Source organism: Gadus chalcogrammus, chromosome 19 (genome assembly GCF_026213295.1).
Source record: "Gadus chalcogrammus isolate NIFS_2021 chromosome 19, NIFS_Gcha_1.0, whole genome shotgun sequence".
NCBI classification, from domain to species: Eukaryota; Metazoa; Chordata; class Actinopteri; order Gadiformes; family Gadidae; genus Gadus; species Gadus chalcogrammus.
In genome coordinates, this window is record NC_079430.1 from 7604606 (window position 1) to 7625702 (window position 21097).

Here is a 21097-nt window from a genome sequence, read left to right on the forward strand (position 1 = left end):
ACATCAGATGAAACAGGAGAGCTCGCGGCGGGTCCTCTCGAGTCGTGCACGTGCCCCGCTGTCCTCGCGACCAGGAGGAGACGGTGCATTTTTGTAAGAAAAAAAAAAGCAAAAAAAAAAAGAAAGGAGAGAGGAACGACAGCAGAAGACAGAGGGGATAACCATGGAGGAGAAATCAAATTCGTTCTCCAGCGCTAACAAGGAAGGCGAGAAGGCGGACGGGAATAATGTGTTTCAACGGCAGGACTCGATACAGAAGAACAATATGGGGAGCCAGAGCTTAAAGGAGAACAGCGGCAACTCCGTGGGCTTCAAGGGGGAGCGGGAGGAGGCCATGGTGGGGTTCGACGACCTGGACGCGGCGGCCAGACAGAACACCTTCATGCAGCGGCAGTTCGGGGCGATGATGCAGCCCGGAGTCAATAAGTTCTCGTTGCGGATGTTCGGCAGTCAGAAAGCCGTAGAGAAGGAGCAGGAGCGGGTCCAGACCGCCGGATACTGGATCATTCATCCCTATAGCGATTTTAGGTAAGGCGCCTCTGGGGAAAGTCACCTGTCATTTTACCACCCCACCACCACCCAACCAAACCACCCCCCATCTCTTGTCTTATACCCTACCCCCCCCCCCCACACACACACACACACACACACACACACACACACACACACACACACACACACACACACACACACACACACACACACACACACACACACACACACACCCCTCCAGCCTTCCGCAAGTCCGCGAGCCAACTCACACACTTTCACTCAAGGCTGTCATCAGCACGCGCACCGCGCGCTCGAGCGACGCCTGTCCCTTTACCGCTCGCGATCATCCGGCTCTGTGTTTTAGGGCAATTAAAGCGCGCGGATCATGGTGTCACTGGCCGAAACGCTTCCCTTTTCCCTCTATGGGGGTTTCCATGTTGGTGTTTCCTATCCTAGCAGAGCGCGGAGTAATGATCGGGCAGTATCAATGAGGAGATGTCCTTGGAAAAAGGATGGTGAATGTCATGATTGGAAACACACACACACACGCGCTAAGGCACGCAGGCAGACTGTCTCTCTCTCTCTCAGCCCCCCCCCCCCCCTCCCTCACAGAACACACGGTGTCCATCTATACCTGCTTCAAATGCACAGTGTGCAGCGTGATTCTTCCATTGTTATTATAACGGTAACACAATGCGACACGTATGCGGTGGTATCTGAGATGTTGGCGGTAGCCTGCCCATGGGCAAAACGTGACAATGCCATTGCAGCATCGCGGCTTGTAAACAGTCCCTCCTAGGCGGGGGTGAAACGCCAAGCACCCGAGCAAAACAGGACAGAATGCGGTAAATCTATGTGAGAAACGATGAGAGGAGGGGGTGTAGAGGGGAGGGAGGGGGGAGATCATGTTTTTAAATCGGTCTCGAGCCTTTATTCAATGTGTGTAAATTGTGTGATTGTCTATATGGGGAGGTACATATAGGTGCTTGGGAATAAGAAGGATGTCATCTTTCCGCAGATATTACATATTCAGGGTGCGCTTTTTGTGACGGAATGTGTCAGATGAGTCAGAGGACACGGAGGGATCCGTCGCTTTGACTGTCATATCGGCCCGGTTACTGTTGCCCAACACACTCCCCCCGTTCACACGCTATATGCAGCACGGCATATCTTGATTCATTCATCAACCGGGATCTGATTTGTTTTGCATGATTCAAATAAAACACAATGTCTAAAATAAATAATTAAAAGCCACGTTCATGTTCACAACACCAGGTCTGAAATGTGTGTTTAGAAATGACCTCACCAACACAACCTAGGTCTACCAGTTTTCCACATGCCGCATGTTTACAGTTCACCAATTCCCCAATTAGGCATCTCATCTGGCCCGGGCTTTTCCACCCTGATGTCCCCTGGCACAGCAATAACAGTGACAGCGTAGACTCTGTGGGTCCCGTGATATCTCCACACAAACGTGCCGGGGCACGTTAGTACATTGTTGAACCGCTTTAGTGCGTTGCCGCTGTCCATGGTGCTGAAGTGCTATCGCTTGTTGCAACACAGGCGTTTTCGGTTATTGCATTATGGTTGAACTGGGTCTGGGGTTGCTTTCCGTCCTGGGTGGAACGTGCACCGGTTCAAAGGACTGGTTAGCATCCATGCAGGCCAGGGTTGGAGACTATGTAAACCATGCTTTTGCATGATTAATGCTTTGAAATGCGACAGTATAGGCCCGTATTGATGAACTGACATTTGGATCATAACCAGCATACCAAACGTATGGAAGAGGACGCTTTGTTCAGAGGAAATATGATTCTGATTTTAGCAGCCATACCAACATACATATACATATTTATATATGCATACTTACATACATTTACATTTTTTCCAATGGGATGTATTAGTGGCCCTCATTATCTTTTGAGGTCTGTCTGTCTGTCTGTCTGTCTGTCTGTCTGTCTGTCTGTCTGTCTGTCTGTCTGTCTGTCTGTCTGTCTGTCTGTCTGTCTGTCTGTCTGTCTCGATCTGTTTGTGTGTGTGTCTCTCTCTCTCTCTCTCTCTCTCTCTCTCTCTCTCTCTCTCTCTTTTTCTCTCTTTCTTTTCTGTCTGTCTGCCTGACTCTCTCGTTCTCTTTCTCTTGTTTTCTCGTTCTCTCTCTCTCTCTCTCCCTCTCTCTCTCTCTCTCTCTCTCTCTCTCTCTCTCTCTCTCTCTCTCTCTCTCTCTCTCTCTCTCTCTCTCTCTCTCTCTCTCTCTCTCTCTCTCTCTCTCTTCCCTCTCTGCCTGTCTGTCTCTCCCTTTTTCTCTTTCTTTTTTCTCTGTCTGTCTGACTGTCTCTCGTTCTCTCTCCTCTCTTTTCTTTTATCTCTCGCTCACTTGCACACAGACACACACGCACTCTCCCACACCCTGAAATTGGTGAGGCAGGTATTTAAAATATAAAACAAAGGTGAACATGAATCAGTCGAGACACAAAGCATTTCTTCACAGTGTCAGATTGAAGCCTTGTTCTCGAAGCCGTACCTCTCAATCTCCTGTTCTGTTCCCCTGGTCATCCCTCTGCTATAAAACCAACCATCTATTCATCATATACCCCCCCTGCAGTCGCTCGGCATCTGTTTAAATTCAAAATGCCGACGCTTGTTGCGTAATTATCGAATTTCATTAGAGTCAAATCCTTTGGCACATGTTTTCACAACTTAGAAAAAAAAAAAAAAACGAGCGCCCCTCCCTCCCTCCCAGTTACCGGATCCTCCAATGAAAGCCTTGCGTAACAACTGTGCATCAGTGACATGCTGCTGTTTCACATTAGCTTTGTCGATGTGAATTTGAAACCCGATATATATTATAGTCTTTGTACACAGTGGCTGTTTAAATGATTGATGCCAGGTTAGTAATATTCATTATTCATAGATTTAGTGAGAGAGGGCCCCCATATGCAGAGCCTTTGTTTGGCTAAGAAGTGGATTGTGTCTCACCATGTGTCACTCACTCCTGGTGACAGCCGGGCTGTTCGAAGAAATGGTGAATAAGCATATTTTTTGTCAGTTTGATGCATTGTCGTCGTAATTGTTTCGCCATGGCCTTCGGTTAGGGATCATTAATGTCCTATCGTCTCTGGATGACACCCCCGCCATCTTTCAATTTCATGCCGCTGTGCACTTATGCAGGACAACGGTCTCAAGTCTCCACCATATGCCAAAATAATTTCTCGCCATGCAAACAATCGATAACAAACAATAAAAAGGCGAATAATACGATCACTGAACACTGAATCCAGTATCGCTATAAGCCAAACCAATTATTTGATCTTTCAGTTAGTAATGTATCTCGCTGACGAGTAATAACTTGCGTAAGTGGAACGAAATACATCTAAAGAAGGATCCAAAATGTTGTTTATAAATGGATTTTTATGGTAGCCACGTTCACAGAATCTGCATAATTAGCATCCTCATCAAACCATTAGGCACACATTAGTCTATTTAATGAATAACTGTCAGTCTGCGTGTGTTTACAGTTAAGGTTAGGAAAGGTTGGATGCTGAGTTAGCTCAGGAAATATGTAGTTATGTACTACGTGACCTAAGACAATCAGGCACAATCAATACAGAGACCGCACGATCCCTTGTGGCACTGCACAGGTGACAGTTACGCGAGTAACAAACAAGCCTAATGAGGGAATCATACATACGCACACCTATACACATGCATCTGTAATGAAAACGACACTGTGACATTACAACGAGCGGTTTATTTTGCAGGGACGGTGGACATGGACCATGTTATGAACAGGAGATAGGGTGGTTTTTCATTTGATATATACGGCTCGTACGATTGCTGTGCTTTGAGGAGAAATCGTTGACAATGTTGACAAACCTGTATAGGATACAGGTTAGATGCCTCCAATAGTGTAGGAAATATTAAGGAGTGAAGGTATTGCGAGATGTCTCGCAATACTGGGAATGTTGAGTATCATTGTGTTCAGTTTGTTCCTGTGTGTGTGTGTGTGTGTGTGTGTGTGTGTGTGTGTGTGTGTGTGTGTGTGTGTGTGTGTGTGTGTGTGTGTGTGTGTGTGTGTGTGTGTGTGTGTGTGTGTGTGTGTGTGTGTGTGTGCTGTACTAATAGGGATCAGTCAGAGGCCCCTCGTTTAGTATGCGGTTGCTTTTCTGGAAAGGGAGACATTACCATTCGGTCTCTTGGGAAGAATCAAATTGGTCCCTGTTCCAGTGACTTGTTCGCTGTATACGTGTGGTCCTCTTGCATGCTGGGCTCCATCTACCACAGCAAAAGGAGCAGTCTATTAAGGCCTTTGACAACTGCCAATTGGTCAAAGGCTTCCATGTTTGTTTGTTTCTTCCGTGCATGACAAACACACAGCAGGTGTTAACTAGGTCAGGGACACAGGTATAGGTTGATTATAGGGAGGTGTAATATACATTATGAATGGGTTGGTTTCATCACCCTCTTGCTGGAATATTCATTTAGCTATCTGGCTGAAGCAAGGTTTTAGATAGTATATATTCGCCGGTATCTCTATCAGTATATGCTAGTTGTTAGCTGTGTCTCTCTCTGTAATTTCACCTCCAAGCCAACCCGAGGTACGACCAGGTAATCACTGTCTTTATAAATAGAAATGCATGTCTATTTATAAATAATAGAGCATCTTATCTGTCAGAGAAAGCGATGCACTCATAGCGCCAGGATGCTGTGCAACATAGAAACTTAGTTGGTGCACAGTAAATAGTAGATAATAGTAGTCTTCAAATATGAAAAATACAAAGATAGGCTACCAGGGAGGTTAAGTATTAGCATAACGACATCTAAAGACATCAGGCCCAGCTGGATAAGATGGCTGCTTTGATGTGGAGGGGTCTTTGAAGTTGAATTGAGGGATCTTCTGCACTGAGGGTGAAGCCGGAGGTGGACTGACTACTGTGGGATGGAAGTGCAGCTGAGATTGAATGCCATATTTCAGACTTGAAGGTCCGCTACATCGAGAGATTTGGAGCAGAAGGCCGGTACACCTCCGGTGATTTTCCGTAGCACCTAGACGTGCTAGTGAATCGACATTGCGGTGAAGGTTTATGCACTGATGGAGGAGCACCCTGGAGTGGAGCCTTCTTGGGTGTTTCCTGCAGCTGGAAGTTGGATGGACGTTTCGGACGTGCGTGGATGGGGGAATCCTGACCTCTTGGAGCGTCTGGACTTCTGACCTGGAGGCTCTGATGGGCCAAGGTCTGGGGAAGGTAGGGCATCCACCCAGGAGCTGGGTTTCCTTTAAGGGTGTCTTAGGTGTCTGGGGGTTGATTCTCACCCGGCTTTGGATCTTGATCCATAGGGGTCAGGTTGCGGCTTATCGGATTAACTTAAGGACCTTTGTTTAGGTCTGGAAGTGAGCACAGTGGTGGGAGTGTACTTGGATACTTATTTTTTGTATGTTTTTCTTTAACATTGTTTAAAACATTCTTTGTAAACTAGTCATTGTTGGTCATAATAATATGATTCATATATACATCTAAGTATATATTTATTCAGCGTAAGTGTGGATTTTTCCGTCAGTCTGCAAGTTTTTTTCGTTGGTCAAATCACCGAACTACAAAGAAGAGAGAATGACCCTGTGACATGTTGATTGTGTGCCAGTATGTGTGAAGACGTGGTCTGCATACCTCCAGGTTGATATCTCCTCCTTGACGCGGGCTCACACAGATCACGCCAGAAGGCGTGTCGCTTGAGACGCCCGAGGCTGGCGTGAGAGTTAAACGATTTACATCACAGCAAATTTGTAAATGCTGTCAGATGACCTGTCTGTTCTTGGTAAAACAAGAGACACTGCCACCGTCAAAGATAAACACTCATCCCCATGATGAATCTGCATGAGTTTCAAAAGAAAGGCTCTCTCTGTCTCTCTCCACCACGCAGAGTGCAGTGTGAGACAACACTGGAGGTGCAAGAATGGATATTCTTGGATATTCCTAACATGCCAGATGACTGCCGATAAGGGTGAAGTGCGTGCAATGATCGGACACACAATCCGATATTTATATATATATTAATGTGAAGCCAAGGCCGGGGCCCTGGTTCATTTCACCAGAGCCATTAATAGCTGGGGCCAGTGAACAGCCCAGACAGCCATCCTCCCAGCCGGTCGATGCCGTTCCCCCGCCAGCATCCGCATCAGAGCAGCATCAGAGAGGATCACAGTGCATCATCACAGAGGATCACGGTGCATCATCAGCCCCGGCACACGCAGGGATTGCTGCTGTATCATGACACGGGATACTCCAAATAACGGCTGCACCTCGCTTATTCCAGTCACTGGGACGCATGAACCAGCAGGGTGCTTATGACTCACAGCCACAACTAGACGAGGATCCAATGAGAGGGAGGGAGAGGGAGGGAGAGGGAGGGAGAGAGAGAGGGAGAGAGAGAGGGAGAGAGAGAGAGAGAGAGAGAGAGAGAGAGAGAGAGAGAGAGAGAGAGAGAGAGAGAGAGAGGAGAGAGAGAGAGAGAGAGAGAGAGAGAGAGAGAGAGAGAGAGAGAGAGAGAGAGAGAGAGAGAGAGAGAGAGAGAGAGAGAGAGAGAGAGAGAGAGAGAGAGAGAGAGAGAGAGAGAGAGAGAGAGAGACTATGCATTAACAAAGACACAGGCATACTCTCGCATTATCTCGGAGGTGGTAAGAAGCTTTCCAGGCACTGCGACCACCGCTGCTGCTAGTGGCGGCCGATATATAAACCCCTGCAGTGTGCTAAACGGACAGGTGGCAGTGGCCTTTCTGATCTCTTTTAAATCCTTCTATTCTTCCTCTGGTCCGCGCCGTCACCGGGAGACGGCCTTGAGGCTGCATCCATCATAGGTGAAGGTCATTCCGTGTGCGACGCCTGCATCACACGGCTCACCCAATAGCACCGCAATACGTCCCGTGTGCTGCAAGAAACCACAGAGTCAGCACTGCTGCTTATTCATATCATTATTGGTCGTTGGAATGGGAAGCTGGGAGTCGTTCCTACGTAGTTCTTAACCCATGATGAGGAATTCAACCCGGGGCGGCGCCATCCGTCCTGTGTTGTGATTGGTTGTCGGAATGGAAACGTGATGTGACCCCCTGCATTGTTACTTTTTACCGGAGCTAAGGAATATAACGACACTAAAATTCTTATTAGATCCTCAGGAAAGCTTAGTGGAATGTGGCGATGTTTGTGGTGATCTTCCAGAAGCGTGCCATTGGGATTTAGACTTGTAGAGAAGGGAAGCATAGTGTGGATTATCATTTTACGCAACCAGGAGGAAATCGAAAAAACACAAAGAAAGCTCTTTCAGCAGAGCTCTTTCTGCAGAGCTCTTTGTGCTGGGGATGTTTATCTGGGCGTCCATCGCAAGGAAATAGATGGATTCTTGGCTCACTCATTGGCAATTCAAATACATCGGGGTCTTGACATCCCTCTCACTCTCTTTCCCTATCTTTCAATCTCTCTCTTTCTGATCAGCATATGTCCTATGATTAAGTGTGAGATGCAAAAGCCCTGTCCCTATTTATACACCACTACTACACTGTCGACTCTTCCATAATATACCTTGTTTTTACACGCTCCTATTTACGGTTGAATATCACAGGTCGACACTAGGTGTAATGGTAGTGCTGTTTTTGCCCTCCAGGGGGCCAAACGAACTCTGCGAATTCTAAACGTATTCGTCACGTTGTACCATGGTCCTTTCAAACCGTTTACGTAGTGTCCCAGAATGCATTTAAACAATGGCCGCCTTCTTGAAGAACACAAACATCTGACATCTAGGCAATACCTAAATCCTTGAAATTTCTAATCTACATTAAAATGATTATGTAATTGAATTATCGTACAATCATCAAACATTCAAAGCTGTCAAGTTTGCAATTTGACTATGTCTGTCCAAGCTTCTTACAAGTCGGAGTCTGAGTGTGTCCCAGTTCATAGTGTTTATTTTCCCCTTCCTTCTGATTCATAAAACAATGTTTTTCTATACGACTGTAGTTCTGCTCATTATTTAATGATATCCGAACTGCCTTTGAGAGAACTCAATAGAATTGGAATAATGTAACATCCTGAATAAATGTTAATGTACTGTATCCTATCAGAACTTTGTTTGGCCCCATCTCGCATGAGAAACACTGCTGTTTCGAACACAACAATCTCCCCCACAATGACAAATAGCTTCACGATTTATGATTTAACAATGACCGAAACACTATTACTACCATTAACATTATTATGCTCCTATACTTCCAAAATGGAGGTGGTCATTGCAATGTTAAGTCACAATGTAAAAGCTATACAATCAAAATGAACCAAGAGATACACCTAATAGGCAATTATTCTGTCTATTCAAGCGTTTAATTTTGTTTGAATTTTGAATTCTACAAAATCGACTCAGAAGCCTTAGCATCTGCTAACAATGTGTATATGTTTGTGTGTGTTTGCACGCATGTGTCTGTGTGTGCCCGTGCTCGTGGGTCGGCGTGCGTGCGTGTGCCCTTGCAGGTTCTACTGGGACCTGATCATGCTCATCATGATGATGGGCAACCTGATCATCATCCCGGTGGGCATCACCTTCTTCTCGGAGCAGACCACCACCACGTGGCTGGTGTTCAACGTGGCCTCGGACACCATCTTCCTGGTGGACCTGGTCATGAACTTTAGGACGGGCATCGTGAACGAGGAGAGCTCGGAGATCATCCTGGACCCCAAGGTCATCAAGATGAACTACCTGAAGAGCTGGTTCGTGGTGGACTTCCTCTCCTCCATCCCCGTGGATTATATCTTCCTGATCGTGGAGAAGGGCTTTGACTCGGAGGTGTACAAGACGGCCCGGGCGCTGCGCATCGTCCGCTTCACCAAGATCCTCAGCCTGCTGCGGCTGCTGAGGCTCTCCCGGCTCATCCGCTACATCCACCAGTGGGAGGAGGTGAGGGGGGGGGGGGGGAGTGTTTGTGGGTGGGTGGGGATGTGTTAGTGTGTTTGTGTGTGTGTGTGTGTGTGGGTGGGGGTGTGTGTGTGAGTGTGCGTGAGTCAGTGTTAGTGTGTGTGTGTGGGTGGGGGTGTGTGTGGGTCAGTGTGTGAGTGTGTGTGTGTGTGTGTGTGGGTCGGGTTGTGTGTGCGTGTGTGCAGACAATACCGTGTGGCCAGTACTAATGTGTGGTACTGTAGCACCATGGGCGACAGATCCCCGAGGGGACAGGGGCGACGGGGGGACGAGTCCCCTCCAACTTCTGAAGACCCTGACGTCCCCCCCTCAATATACATGAATATAATATTCAGTAGACTAGTCCGCTTTTGTTGTTGAACACAATCATTTACGATTGGCAGGTTAATCCTCTGTGGCTACTTTAAGAGAATGAATGGTGCTGCATTTCTGTGGCTCTGTAAAATAGATATGTATAGCGATGGCCTACAAGTGATTCATCCAGGTATATTTTAGGCTACTATTATTGGCTGTGTGTGTGTGTCGCAGCAAATCATTTGATATACCTTGGTGATATTATTGATGTCCCTTCCATAAAGGTTGTAGAGAGATCTGTGCCCTTGTGTAGCACACACATCGGGCCGCAAGAGATGGAACAGGTTTAGCAATGTCACCTGGTGGCTTGTTGAAGGTTGTTTAGTGCCATTATTCTCACCTTGAGGTGCTTCTTCGTGTTTACTGATTAGTATTCATACGATGAACATAAATGTCCAAGGATTGATAAATGTCCAAACATTTTTTAAATTAATCCGCTTGAGTTAATCAAAGCTCTCGAAAGATCATACGTGCGTTTCATAATCAATCAAAACATTCAAGGTGAGGTCTAAACATAAACAAACTGATCACCAGAGGAGCGACGCTGTAACGGTCGAAGGACGACAGTCAAGTCTAGCGAGGCTACCTTCTCTCTGGACACAGCCCTTGTATTTATTGCCATGTTCAGTCTAAAGGAATTATTTAGTGTTAACATCTTCACTGTTATGCCCCGATGGACAGCGCTCCTCCAAGTAATTCATTATTACCCTCCAGTGAGTCTTTGCTCACACACTCTTTTACCCACAATGCTTCCCTTCACCCCTCGAGAACTTCAGCCGCTCACTGGCTGAGCGAGGGGGAGGAGTCGACCACGGCTCTGCGGCTTGTGAGCGTGAGATTGAAAATTATGCGCAGACAAAGGAAGTATGGGGACTTGAAAATGGCTCTGTTTATTTAGTATGTCAAATGTTTTGCTCAAGGCACTGTTGTCTTTCACAGTGCAGACGAAGGTCCATAAAATACTCACAGCAGCTAACACGTTTCTAACTGTTATACTTCAACTTGACCATTCATACACTAATATTAGTCCTAAACTAATCCTGAATCACAACATCAACATTAGTTTAGTGACAGTCCATCTCGGGTCGCCCTTGCCCTTATTAATTGCATGGTTTCGATGGTGGATGCTGTTCATCATACAGACTAGAGGTGAGCCAATTCCCTTGCCTAGAGCTTAGTGGGGGAGTGGTTTGGCAGACCTGCACAGTGAATATAAATCTCGCCTCTTTCCTCCAATACCAAGGACGAAGGATTTTGTAAAGCAAAGGAAACATAATACGGCTTGCATCTAGCAGCTAACCACAAAGGCCTATAGCAAATAAGTAATCGGGCACTTCCTGAAGTCGAGTTTTCTGGGTTATTATTTAAATGAGTGTTATTTATGAAGCTGTCATTTAGATGCTTCTTAAGCAATTTATTTGATGCCTGATCACACTGCCGTCAAAAGTGTTTGCTCCTCGGAATTCAACGTTCTTCCCTATGTTGAAATACTGTTATTGTTGACATAATCTCATGCAGCAGCTAGAGGAAAACAAGATGGCATTTGCATCTGTAAATGTCGAAAATTGGGGTTTATTTGAAGTTCATTGTCAAAATGTGCTAAAATTGTTATGACTGTGCACAAATAGTTTGCATATGCTCTCTCATACACGCATACACAGACACACACACACACACACACACACACACACACACACACACACACACACACACACACACACACACACACACACACACACACACACACACACACACACACACACACACACACACCAACCCCCACTGCAGTGTGTACACACACGAAAGTCCCCTTTCCTTTCAATTATCTGAGTCAGATATCCTTTAAACACAAATTGCCTCACACAAACACAGACCCTCTAACACACACACACACACACACACACACACACACACACACACACACACACACACACACACACACACACACACACACACACACACACACACACACACACACACACACACACACACACACACGCGCGCACACTCACATGCACATTCGAAGACATTGTATGTCGAATTTAATTATATGTCCACGTGGCTGTCACACAATAGATTGTCGTCTATTGGATTATGATGTTGTCAAGGCTAGCAATCTAAGCATCTGACCCTGCCATGCAAACATCCACCTACGCACACACATGCATGCACACACACACACACACACACACCACCACACACACACACACACACACACACACACACACACACACACACACACACACACACACACACACACACACACACACACACACACACACACACACACACACACACACACACACACACACACACACACACACACACAGGCATGCACGCACGCACGCACGCACACACATACACACACGCATAGGGAAAGAGAACCTATAAGGTAGAGAATGTGAGACCGACAGGGTAGAGGGCAAGAGAGAGACAGAGAGAGAGACAGAAAGACAGCCAGACAGAAATAGAGATATGGCTGAATGGTGTCACATTATGTCAATTGGGTTTATTTTGGGTACGAGTGTTGTCACTGCACACACAGAATATGCATAGACAGTTGATCATGCATTCCCCAATTGAAGCAATTTACTCGTCCTCCACTATCTGCTTTGCACAGCTGCGCAGAGACAGAGTGACATCGTGCAGAGCCCGTCAATAGGGCTGGGAGACTGGAGGGGGGTAACACGGCAACGCTAAGTGTACATGCGGGCACAAGCACGGACCAGTGTGGACGAAAAAGAACCGAGCAGCAAGTGAATCAGAAGGAGAGGAGACAGAGATGGAGCCTGGGAGTGAACCACAGAGTTCTTCACTATGTCTCACCCTCACTCTCTGTCTTACTCTGTCGGCACGGCTATCAATCTCTATGGGTCGCCTCGTATCTCATCGCTCGCTCGTTCCCTCCTTTTTGTATTTATATCTCCCAGCATGCCGCTGCCTCCTCTCCTCATTATTTCTTCTGATGTTCCCAGCCTCCTCCCTCTGTAGCCTGGAGCCTTTTGGAGGGGCCAAAAGAAGGCAACTGCAGCGTGCTTATGGTTGAGGAAGCCCCGGGAAAAAGTATACATTGCTTTTCTGTGTCTTGGTTGTGTAACCAAACGCAGTAGAGGCGCTTAAGTGGGAAAAAAGTAAACTATCCTACGAAACTACTATACATAAAAATCGGGCACATTCCTAGACGGAAAAAGACCCTGGCGTCCCCCAACTGTCAGACTGTGTTGGGGTCAGGATTAGACACAGGAGCCACACAGCCCAGCCCGTCTGGGACTGTCACACACAAACAGGGCCACCATGCCGTGACTCTCCCCTGCAACTTAAAATGGGGACTTGGAAAAAAAAAAACGTCCCCTCTTTTCCACCGTGGGGAATGCTGCCAGCAGGCCTTCTTGTCAGTCCTTCAAACTGCCCTGGCATGGCTCCCTCTTCAACCCCGCGCTCGGTCTGCCCTGAGCCTGCCTCCCTCCCTGCTCTCTGGGGAGATAAAGCCGTCTCTTATGTCTGATCAGGGCCGGGGGCCAACACTGCACAGGCCAGGGAGCACGGGCCCTCGTGACGTCATTCTCCGGGCAAGGGTGGCCGAGTCATCCTTAAGTACTGGTCGCTGTCCCTCCACGCCTGTCAGGGCTGATTATGCTCACGGGCAGGACCCAGCCCTGATCCAATTAAAACCAGCCAAGAACCAGCCTCTCCCATCATCATTATCCACATTATGTCTATGTGTGTGTGTCTGTGTGTGTGTGTATTCCCTAAATAAATTATTCATCATTTGCAATATTTTACCCAAAAAATCAAATTCATATAATTTTTACTTTTGGTACAGATATAAATAGCCGGTAGATAACGGTTATGCATTTGTGTTCGTGCAGCATAACTTTGTGTTTGTTATTCACTTGATTTGTACTAACCTTTAACTCAGCCACGGTCCCTGGGCTCTCTGGGCCCCGTCTGGCCTAGCGGGCCCCTACTGCCAACTCTCATCCCCAACATGAGCACACAGGTTGGGCTAGTCGTGGCAGCCCACCAGCCCCCCCCCCCCCCCCATGGTCCCCCCCGCCCACATCCCCCGGCCATCTCCCTCTCCCTCGGCAGCCATTCATTGGTCCTTTAATTCCAAGTACATTTTCTCTCCAAGAAATTGAACCAATCTGTTCTAATAAGTCAAGTCGATCAGCGTTTACAATTTCAGAAGCATTTGTATCGTTTTAAATGTTGGACTTCTAGCAGTGCTAACATAATACTGTACACAAATCCCCCCCCAAAAAGAAATATAGGGCTTTTATTTTGTTAATTTACTTTAATCGAATCACTCTGCTCACTTGAAAAGCAATCACACCGACTAAGCCCTGAGCGGACCGGCAAAGATTTACAAGCAAGGACTGCAGAGTGGAAATTCACCAGCATACATCTGAACGATTATCTTCGCTGAGTGAGACAGATGTTAACACCTATTCGATTCATTGGCCCCCCGTGTGTCTATAGATGGATGGCGGTGTGCTGGTGAAGGCTTGGGGGGGGGCCGGGGCCAGGAGTGAGGTGCTATTCATCCATGTTAATTAGCAGCACCAGGGTCCTTGCGTCTCGTGTCCCAGCAAACTAGTACCATGATCGGCGGGGAGGCACGGCTGACTCACCGCCCGGCCCGTAAAGGGATATGAAAGCTCAGCTGGGGGGTGGGGGAGGGGGGCGGGGATGGGGATGGGGCGGGACGGGGGGGGACGTGTCAGCCAACTTACCTGAGTAAGAGAAGTGAGTTCTTACACACATTTTCAGATCCCTCTCAGCTGACATTGGCCTCAGCGTTGACAGGCTTTGTTGGCTGTTGAAACATGAGGATGTTGTTTTGTGCCTGATTGGGTGGATGTAGGCCGGGTGTATGAGGCCAACGGTTCAGCCTCAGTATTATTATTATTATTATTGTAGCGCAGTTTGATTGTCTTTGATGTCTTTCTATGCTTTTCGTTCGGATTGGTCATTGCATTTACATTTGAATACCCTCAGATCGTTTAGCTCATAAGGATTCACCTTTGAGATACTTCAGAAAATAAATAGAATAGGCTGCTAGGCTGAAGCAGATCTCTCCCTTTATATCTCTGGGTGGACAGATTTAGAATTTTAATAGATTGTGCTTGTGGTGATGACCAAGGTCATCCAAAAAACAAGAGCTAAAACAGGAACCCTCTGATGTAAAATAGGTGGTTTGGGTTAAAACGGGCACATATTGATCACAGGTGTAGATCAGTCAGTGAGTAGGTCTGCTCACTGACGACATGAAGAGAGGACTTACTTGTGTCAGGTGACGTGCGACGAGTCAGCCCTGAATCGGAGAGCTTATGACAGAGTGCGTGAGGTCACCAGGTGATCTGCCCTCTGTGCAGGTAGTGTGGTCCGATGCCAACTTTCGGAACTGTTGGCATCAGTCTTGTTTACTTTTTCATCGGTGAGTCACACTTGGACACACACATATCAACACTATTTTGGTCACAATCAGGCAAACTCACCCACACACACACACACACACACACACACACACACACACACACACACACACACACACACACACACACACACACACACACACACACACACACACACACACACACACACACACACACACTAAAACACACATAGTATTTACTTTAAACCGACTACATTTGCTACAAAATGCTACATTTTACGCTCAAGATAATTGAATGGGAAGACTATCCTATTCATCCATGTGTGTGTGTGTGTGTGTGTGTGTGTGTGTGTGTGTGTGTGTGTGCGTGCGTGCGTTTGTTTCTTAATGGGTCACACAATAGAACAAGTGATCCCTGTGGTTTGTAATTTCCCGTTGTGTCTGCCCTTTTTCCCCCTTCCCCCTCCCCCCTATCCGCATAATTATAGCATTGAAGAGACAGCTTACTCCACTTAAAACAAAAGGAAGATGTTTAAGTGGGGTCCACAAAGGTTTTCTGAATCCCTTGTTTGTGCTGCGCCGGCTGTAATCGACTTCCACTCTGTACAACGGCACATCAGAACATCTCATCTGTTTATCCACCGCCGCGGTGAACTGTTGCTGCTAACACATGAACCTGGTTGGGGTGGCAGCGTGTGAGCAAAATCACTTGTACGCAAATAGTAATCAACAAGGCAGCTCTGGGATGGGATAGCTACCGTCGCTCTCCTTTTCACACACAATTCATTTGGTTTTGAGGTGTCGGATCAAAGAGAGACAGACAAGTGTAGGTGAACCCCCTGTTTTCGACGGTATTTCAAACACTATGATGCTTTACAAACTGAACGTGGAGGGCAGATCTCTAGGAAGGAGGGAGGAAGTGTATCCCCATGGTTACGACCCATGTCAACCTTGTGCTACATATTTATTAGTTAGTGCCGTCGTGGTGTTGCACCGTTATAATGAGCGGCGTTGTAGCTGAAATGCGCCACACGCACTGTGGCGTTCTATTTAAAGTGTCGGAGAAGCTTAACCCTCTCTCAGACGCAGCCAATAACTTCAACCAACATTAACCGCTGCCCAGAAGGAGCTCCACACATCCACACACAACCTATAGAATATCCACTATGCGTTGATGTAAGCTCCTACACTGGTTTTGCGGACACTGGCAAAGACAGGATTTTACACGTGTAATAGTGTCCCATGGCATAGACTGCCATATTCAATCAAAGAAGACATACTAACACGTCACAAATAATACATCAAGATCTTGGGTTCCTAGGGACTTTAAATAGATTTCAAATAGTGCAGCCAATCGCTACTAGCTAGCGTGGTATCTGTGGGCGTACTGAGTGTTGGTGTTGCTCCGTGCGTGCGCTTATCTCTGTGAGTGCATGTGTTGCATGTGTATACATATATGCTGTTGCCTATAGCAATAACCCCAGATAGCAAGAGCACAGGCCCCCGTTACAGCAGGCACGGCACTAGTTCCTTATTACGTGTTAAGGAGTCACAGCCTGCAGGAGGAGGAAGAGGAGCAAGTGGGGCTAGGAGCTGGAGGAGGAGGAGGAAGAGGAGCAGGGGGGCTAGGAGCTGGAGGAGAAGAAGGAGAAAGAGGAGCAGGGGGGTAGGAGCTGGAGGAGGAGGAGGAAGAGGAGCAGGGGGGCTAGGAGCTGGAGGAGGAGGAGGAAGAGGAGCGGGGGGGGCTAGGAGCTGGAGGAGGAGGAGGAGCAGGGGGGCTAGGAGCTGGAGGAGGAGGAGGAGCAGGGGGGCTAGGAGCTGGAGGAGGAGGAGGAGCAGGGGGGCTAGGAGCTGGAGGAGGAGGAGGAAGAGGAGCGGGGGGGCTAGGACCTGGAGGAGGAGGACGAAGAGGAGAGGGAGAGGGAGAGGAGGAGGAGGAGCAGGGGGTTTTGGAGCTGGAGGAGGAGGAAGAGGAGGAGAGAGAGAGGAGGAGGAGGTGGGTGAGGAGGAGGAGGAGGAGGAGGAGGAGGAGGAGGAGGTGGGTGAGGAGGAGGAGGAGGAGGTGGGTGAGGAGGAGGAGGAGGGTAAGGAGCTGGAGGAGGAGGAAGAGGAGGAGAGAGAGGAGGAGGAGGTGGGTGAGGAGGAGGAGGAGGAGGAGGAGAAGGGGGGTTAGGAGCTGGAGGAGGACGAGAAGGAGAGAAAGAGAGGAGGTGGGGCAGGGCTCTGTCACATGTCTGAGAGTGTGCGGAAGCCTGGCTGGGTTTGACGTACTTAGACGAAGGAGTACTCTTCACTCAGCTCACTTGAGAAGCAATCACACTGACTAAGCACTAAGCTGACCGGCAGTGATTTGGAACCTGGAACTGCTGAGACCAAATTCGTCATCATATATTTTCACAATGTCATCCATTATTTGATACAGCCATCCCTGCCTTTCTGGTCAAGTCACCATTTTATGTGTTTAAAAGGGAACTTCATAGAGGATTTGCAGAGATGTATAGTCCCTCTTACAGTCCCGTATGGGCCATATGCAATAAAAAAGTTCCCGTATCATAACAAGATTAAAAAAACAGCAGAACAAATCAGAACAGAGGTGAGAGCTGGATGACCTAGTTTGCACTTGGTTTGGTGTCACACACTATGTAAGCAGCCAGGTGGTAGAAATCTACAGCTAGAAAAGGGAAGTTAATACAACGGGAGAAGCATGCGAAAACTAAACGGATTAGGGTGGAGAGCGACCATTTGTAATCAGGGGACATATGCACAGCTACAGACCTAGACAGGGAAAGAGAAAAGAGAGGGATAGAGGAAAGGAGGGGATACTATGGGAGAGGCGTGCGAGAGAGAGAGAGAGAGAGAGAGAGAGAGCAAGAGAGAGAGAGGAGAGAGGGAGAGAGAGAGAGAGGGAGAGAGGGAGAGAGGGAGAGAGGGAGAGAGGGGGAGAGGGGGAGGGGGTGAGGCGAGAGGAGAGAGACCCATGTGCACTTTAAATAGCTCGTACCCCATCCTTACCTCAGAGAAAAGGTCACCTGTATGGAACAAAAGGTCACTCTTGTTTGAGAATGGATATTTACTTTTTTTAGTAAATAGTGTGTGTGTGTGTGTGTGTGTGTGTGTGTGTGTGTGTGTGTGTGTGTGTGTGTGTGTGTGTGTGTGTGTGTGTGTGTGTGTGTGTGTGTGTGTGTGTGTGTGTGTGTGTGTGTGTGTGTTTCTGGATATGTGTGTGCATGCTTGCGTGTGTGCGCGTGCGTGCGTATGGTATGTGTGTAACATCAAGGCGCCATTGTTATAAATGCTTTGTTCATTTTTAGATATACCTGAGGATAAGATATCATCCAAAAACAAATTGATTCCTGACCCTCACATTCACGCCTACTTCACCTTGAAGGCGATGCACCTCAACCTGCATTCTGGTTCGCTAAACAGTGTTAATATACAGTCTAATTTCTCTTCCCCTTCGTTTGAACTTGACTAATGTGGGGCTTGCTTTACATTTTGCTTCATTAAATATGTTAAGGCGATTAAATGGCAGAATTATCCTTCCCCCTTAGATATTAATGGGGTGGTTCATTTGATTCCCGCCCTTTCATGATATGAAAGACTGTGCTATTCTTTTTACTGAATGCCATTACCAATTAATATCTTCCAAAACACACATCTCCCACACACAGAAACAAAAAACCAACCGCTTTGGCTGCAATCATTGCCTGGCAGTCAATCAACGACTGAATAATACAATACACAGGAAGGCCTATCATTCATTCTACGTTCAACCTTATTCATGGTTTACTTTTATATCATCTCGCAAAATATTGCCCCCCTTTTTGTAGTTCCCTGAGAAATGGTCACTCATGACAACACGTTACAGTTCAACACACTCAGAATGAGGGTCACTGCTCACGTCATGTTGTGCCTCAACACACTGTGATTGGGTCACTCAGGCCGCCCGGGGTCGAAAGGCCATGCCATGCTGACCTCTGACCTCTGACTCACTCACTGTAGTCTAAATTACCGGTTCCCTGTTGGCCGGGCTGTGTGTTTGTTTCTCCTTCTGTGGTTGATGATTGGCTATCTTAAACGCTGTTGGAAATTGTAATCGCCTTGAAATAAGGCGCCGTTGAAGACCCCCCATCGTCTTGAGTTTGTTAAGTGTAGGTCGTGTTGGAGGTCAATATCCATATTGATCTGTTCACTGGTTCAGATTTACCGTAGTTTCACACGCACAAACCTCCCACTCAATGTGTATTGTTTCCATACTTTTGATAAGGCCTATTTACATTGTGACGTCATGTCGCAATGACTGCTGCCATTTTATAAGCGTAGGAGCATTGGAATGTAAATGGTCATATTAGTAGTAATGTTTTTTTGGTAATTGTTTCGTACAAATTGTGAAACGCTTTGTGGATATGGGGAGACACTGCCAAAGCGTTGCTCATGCGATGCTTGGAAATTCTCATTTGCTGATTTAGGATTTTACGGTATTACAACTGTCTTGAGTCCTCCTCAATATGGCCAACGGCATTTTAGACTCGCCAACAAAAACTCCCATGATGCACTCTGATGTACTAGCCCTATGATGCAACATAATGATAAAAAATAATTGTTGACAAAAATAGGTTTTTGGAATAATGTAACATGTAATATTCAGAGATAATGTTATATATATATATATATATATATATATATATATATATATATATATATATATATATATATATATATATATATATATATATATATATGTATAGTGTTAATAGAGGACTTATAACGCACCATTGGATACACACCTTTTATCCAAAATGTCTTGCAATGCCCTAAGTGCGTTCCCTCTTAGCACAGCCCCGATGGAATAGTGCACTCGTTAGGCCTTTAGGAAGCTTAGAAAGGAAAGAGGTGTGGAAATAACTTGTGAATGGAAATAATGATGGAACAAAGATGTCCATTGAGAGCCCACAATGCAACACAGCACAACACGCCACTCGCGGGCGGTCCTGTTACCTGGTCCTCAGAGGGGGAACACAGGCCGCGCTTGCTCACCCTCTCTTCGTAAATCTATATCCAAAACCTCTTGTAATTATTACAATAGTCTACTACCTGCCGACTATATATAGACACGGGTCCCTCTCTCTCTCTCACATATCCCTCTTCTTCCTCTCCTCCGTCTCCCCTCTCCGTTCTTTATACCTGAAACATGGCCGTGCGCCGTACGGCACTTGCAACCCAAGTTGACAGCTGTATTAGGAACATGACCCCGGGCCGTTGGACAAAGGCTTCAATGGGCCCCCGGTTCGAGGGACTCAAGTGAGGCTCTTGTAGCCTCACTCTGCCTGTCAATCCCGGGGCGGTCAGCCAGCGCTGATACTCGCTGGTTGAGTCGCCGGTCGGCAAAATAAGTGCTGAGTCATCCCTACTTTTTTGGGTGAACAGCAAAAATACAATTATAATGGTCGTCAAAGTTAGCGATGCGGACACATGTTCGCTTTACTTACCTTTCTTCTTTGATCTTGCTTTCTATTTAGCAGGATGTCTTTTTTTAAAAAAGTTAAATACATTCATTCAACATAATTTTGCACATGTTTTATGTAAAAGTAAGAATGGCGATTTTCACAGGAAATATATATAAAATACGTTGGATAGTTGATAGTTTGATTTTGATAACTATCATCAAAACCCCTAATCGGGTATCATGTTCATCTCAAAAGCAGTGTCAACACAAAGCTTAATAAGGCTGAATAAGGCCCAATCCCATTTCTACCTCTTACCCCTTCCCTTTACCCCTCCCCCCTTACCCTTACCCCTTCAAAACAAGGGGGAGGGGTAAGGGCAAGGGGTCAAGGGTGGAAATGGGATTGGGCCTTAAATCTCCCAGCGGGGGCGGGCTTGGCCCCTGGTGGTCGGAGG

The 21097-nt window shown here is 46.9% G+C and overlaps 1 protein-coding gene across 1 annotated transcript in view; it reads left to right on the plus strand.

The window, feature by feature from the left end:
- The first annotated feature begins 163 nt into the window (after window positions 1-163).
- The window catches only part of LOC130372200 (potassium/sodium hyperpolarization-activated cyclic nucleotide-gated channel 1), a 66357-nt gene continuing 45423 nt past the window's right edge, over window positions 164-21097 (plus strand). The window contains exons 1-2 of the mRNA XM_056578053.1: window positions 164-528; window positions 9003-9426. Coding sequence (XP_056434028.1) covers window positions 164-528; window positions 9003-9426 — 789 coding nt within the window. The remainder of the gene's footprint in view (window positions 529-9002; window positions 9427-21097) is intronic.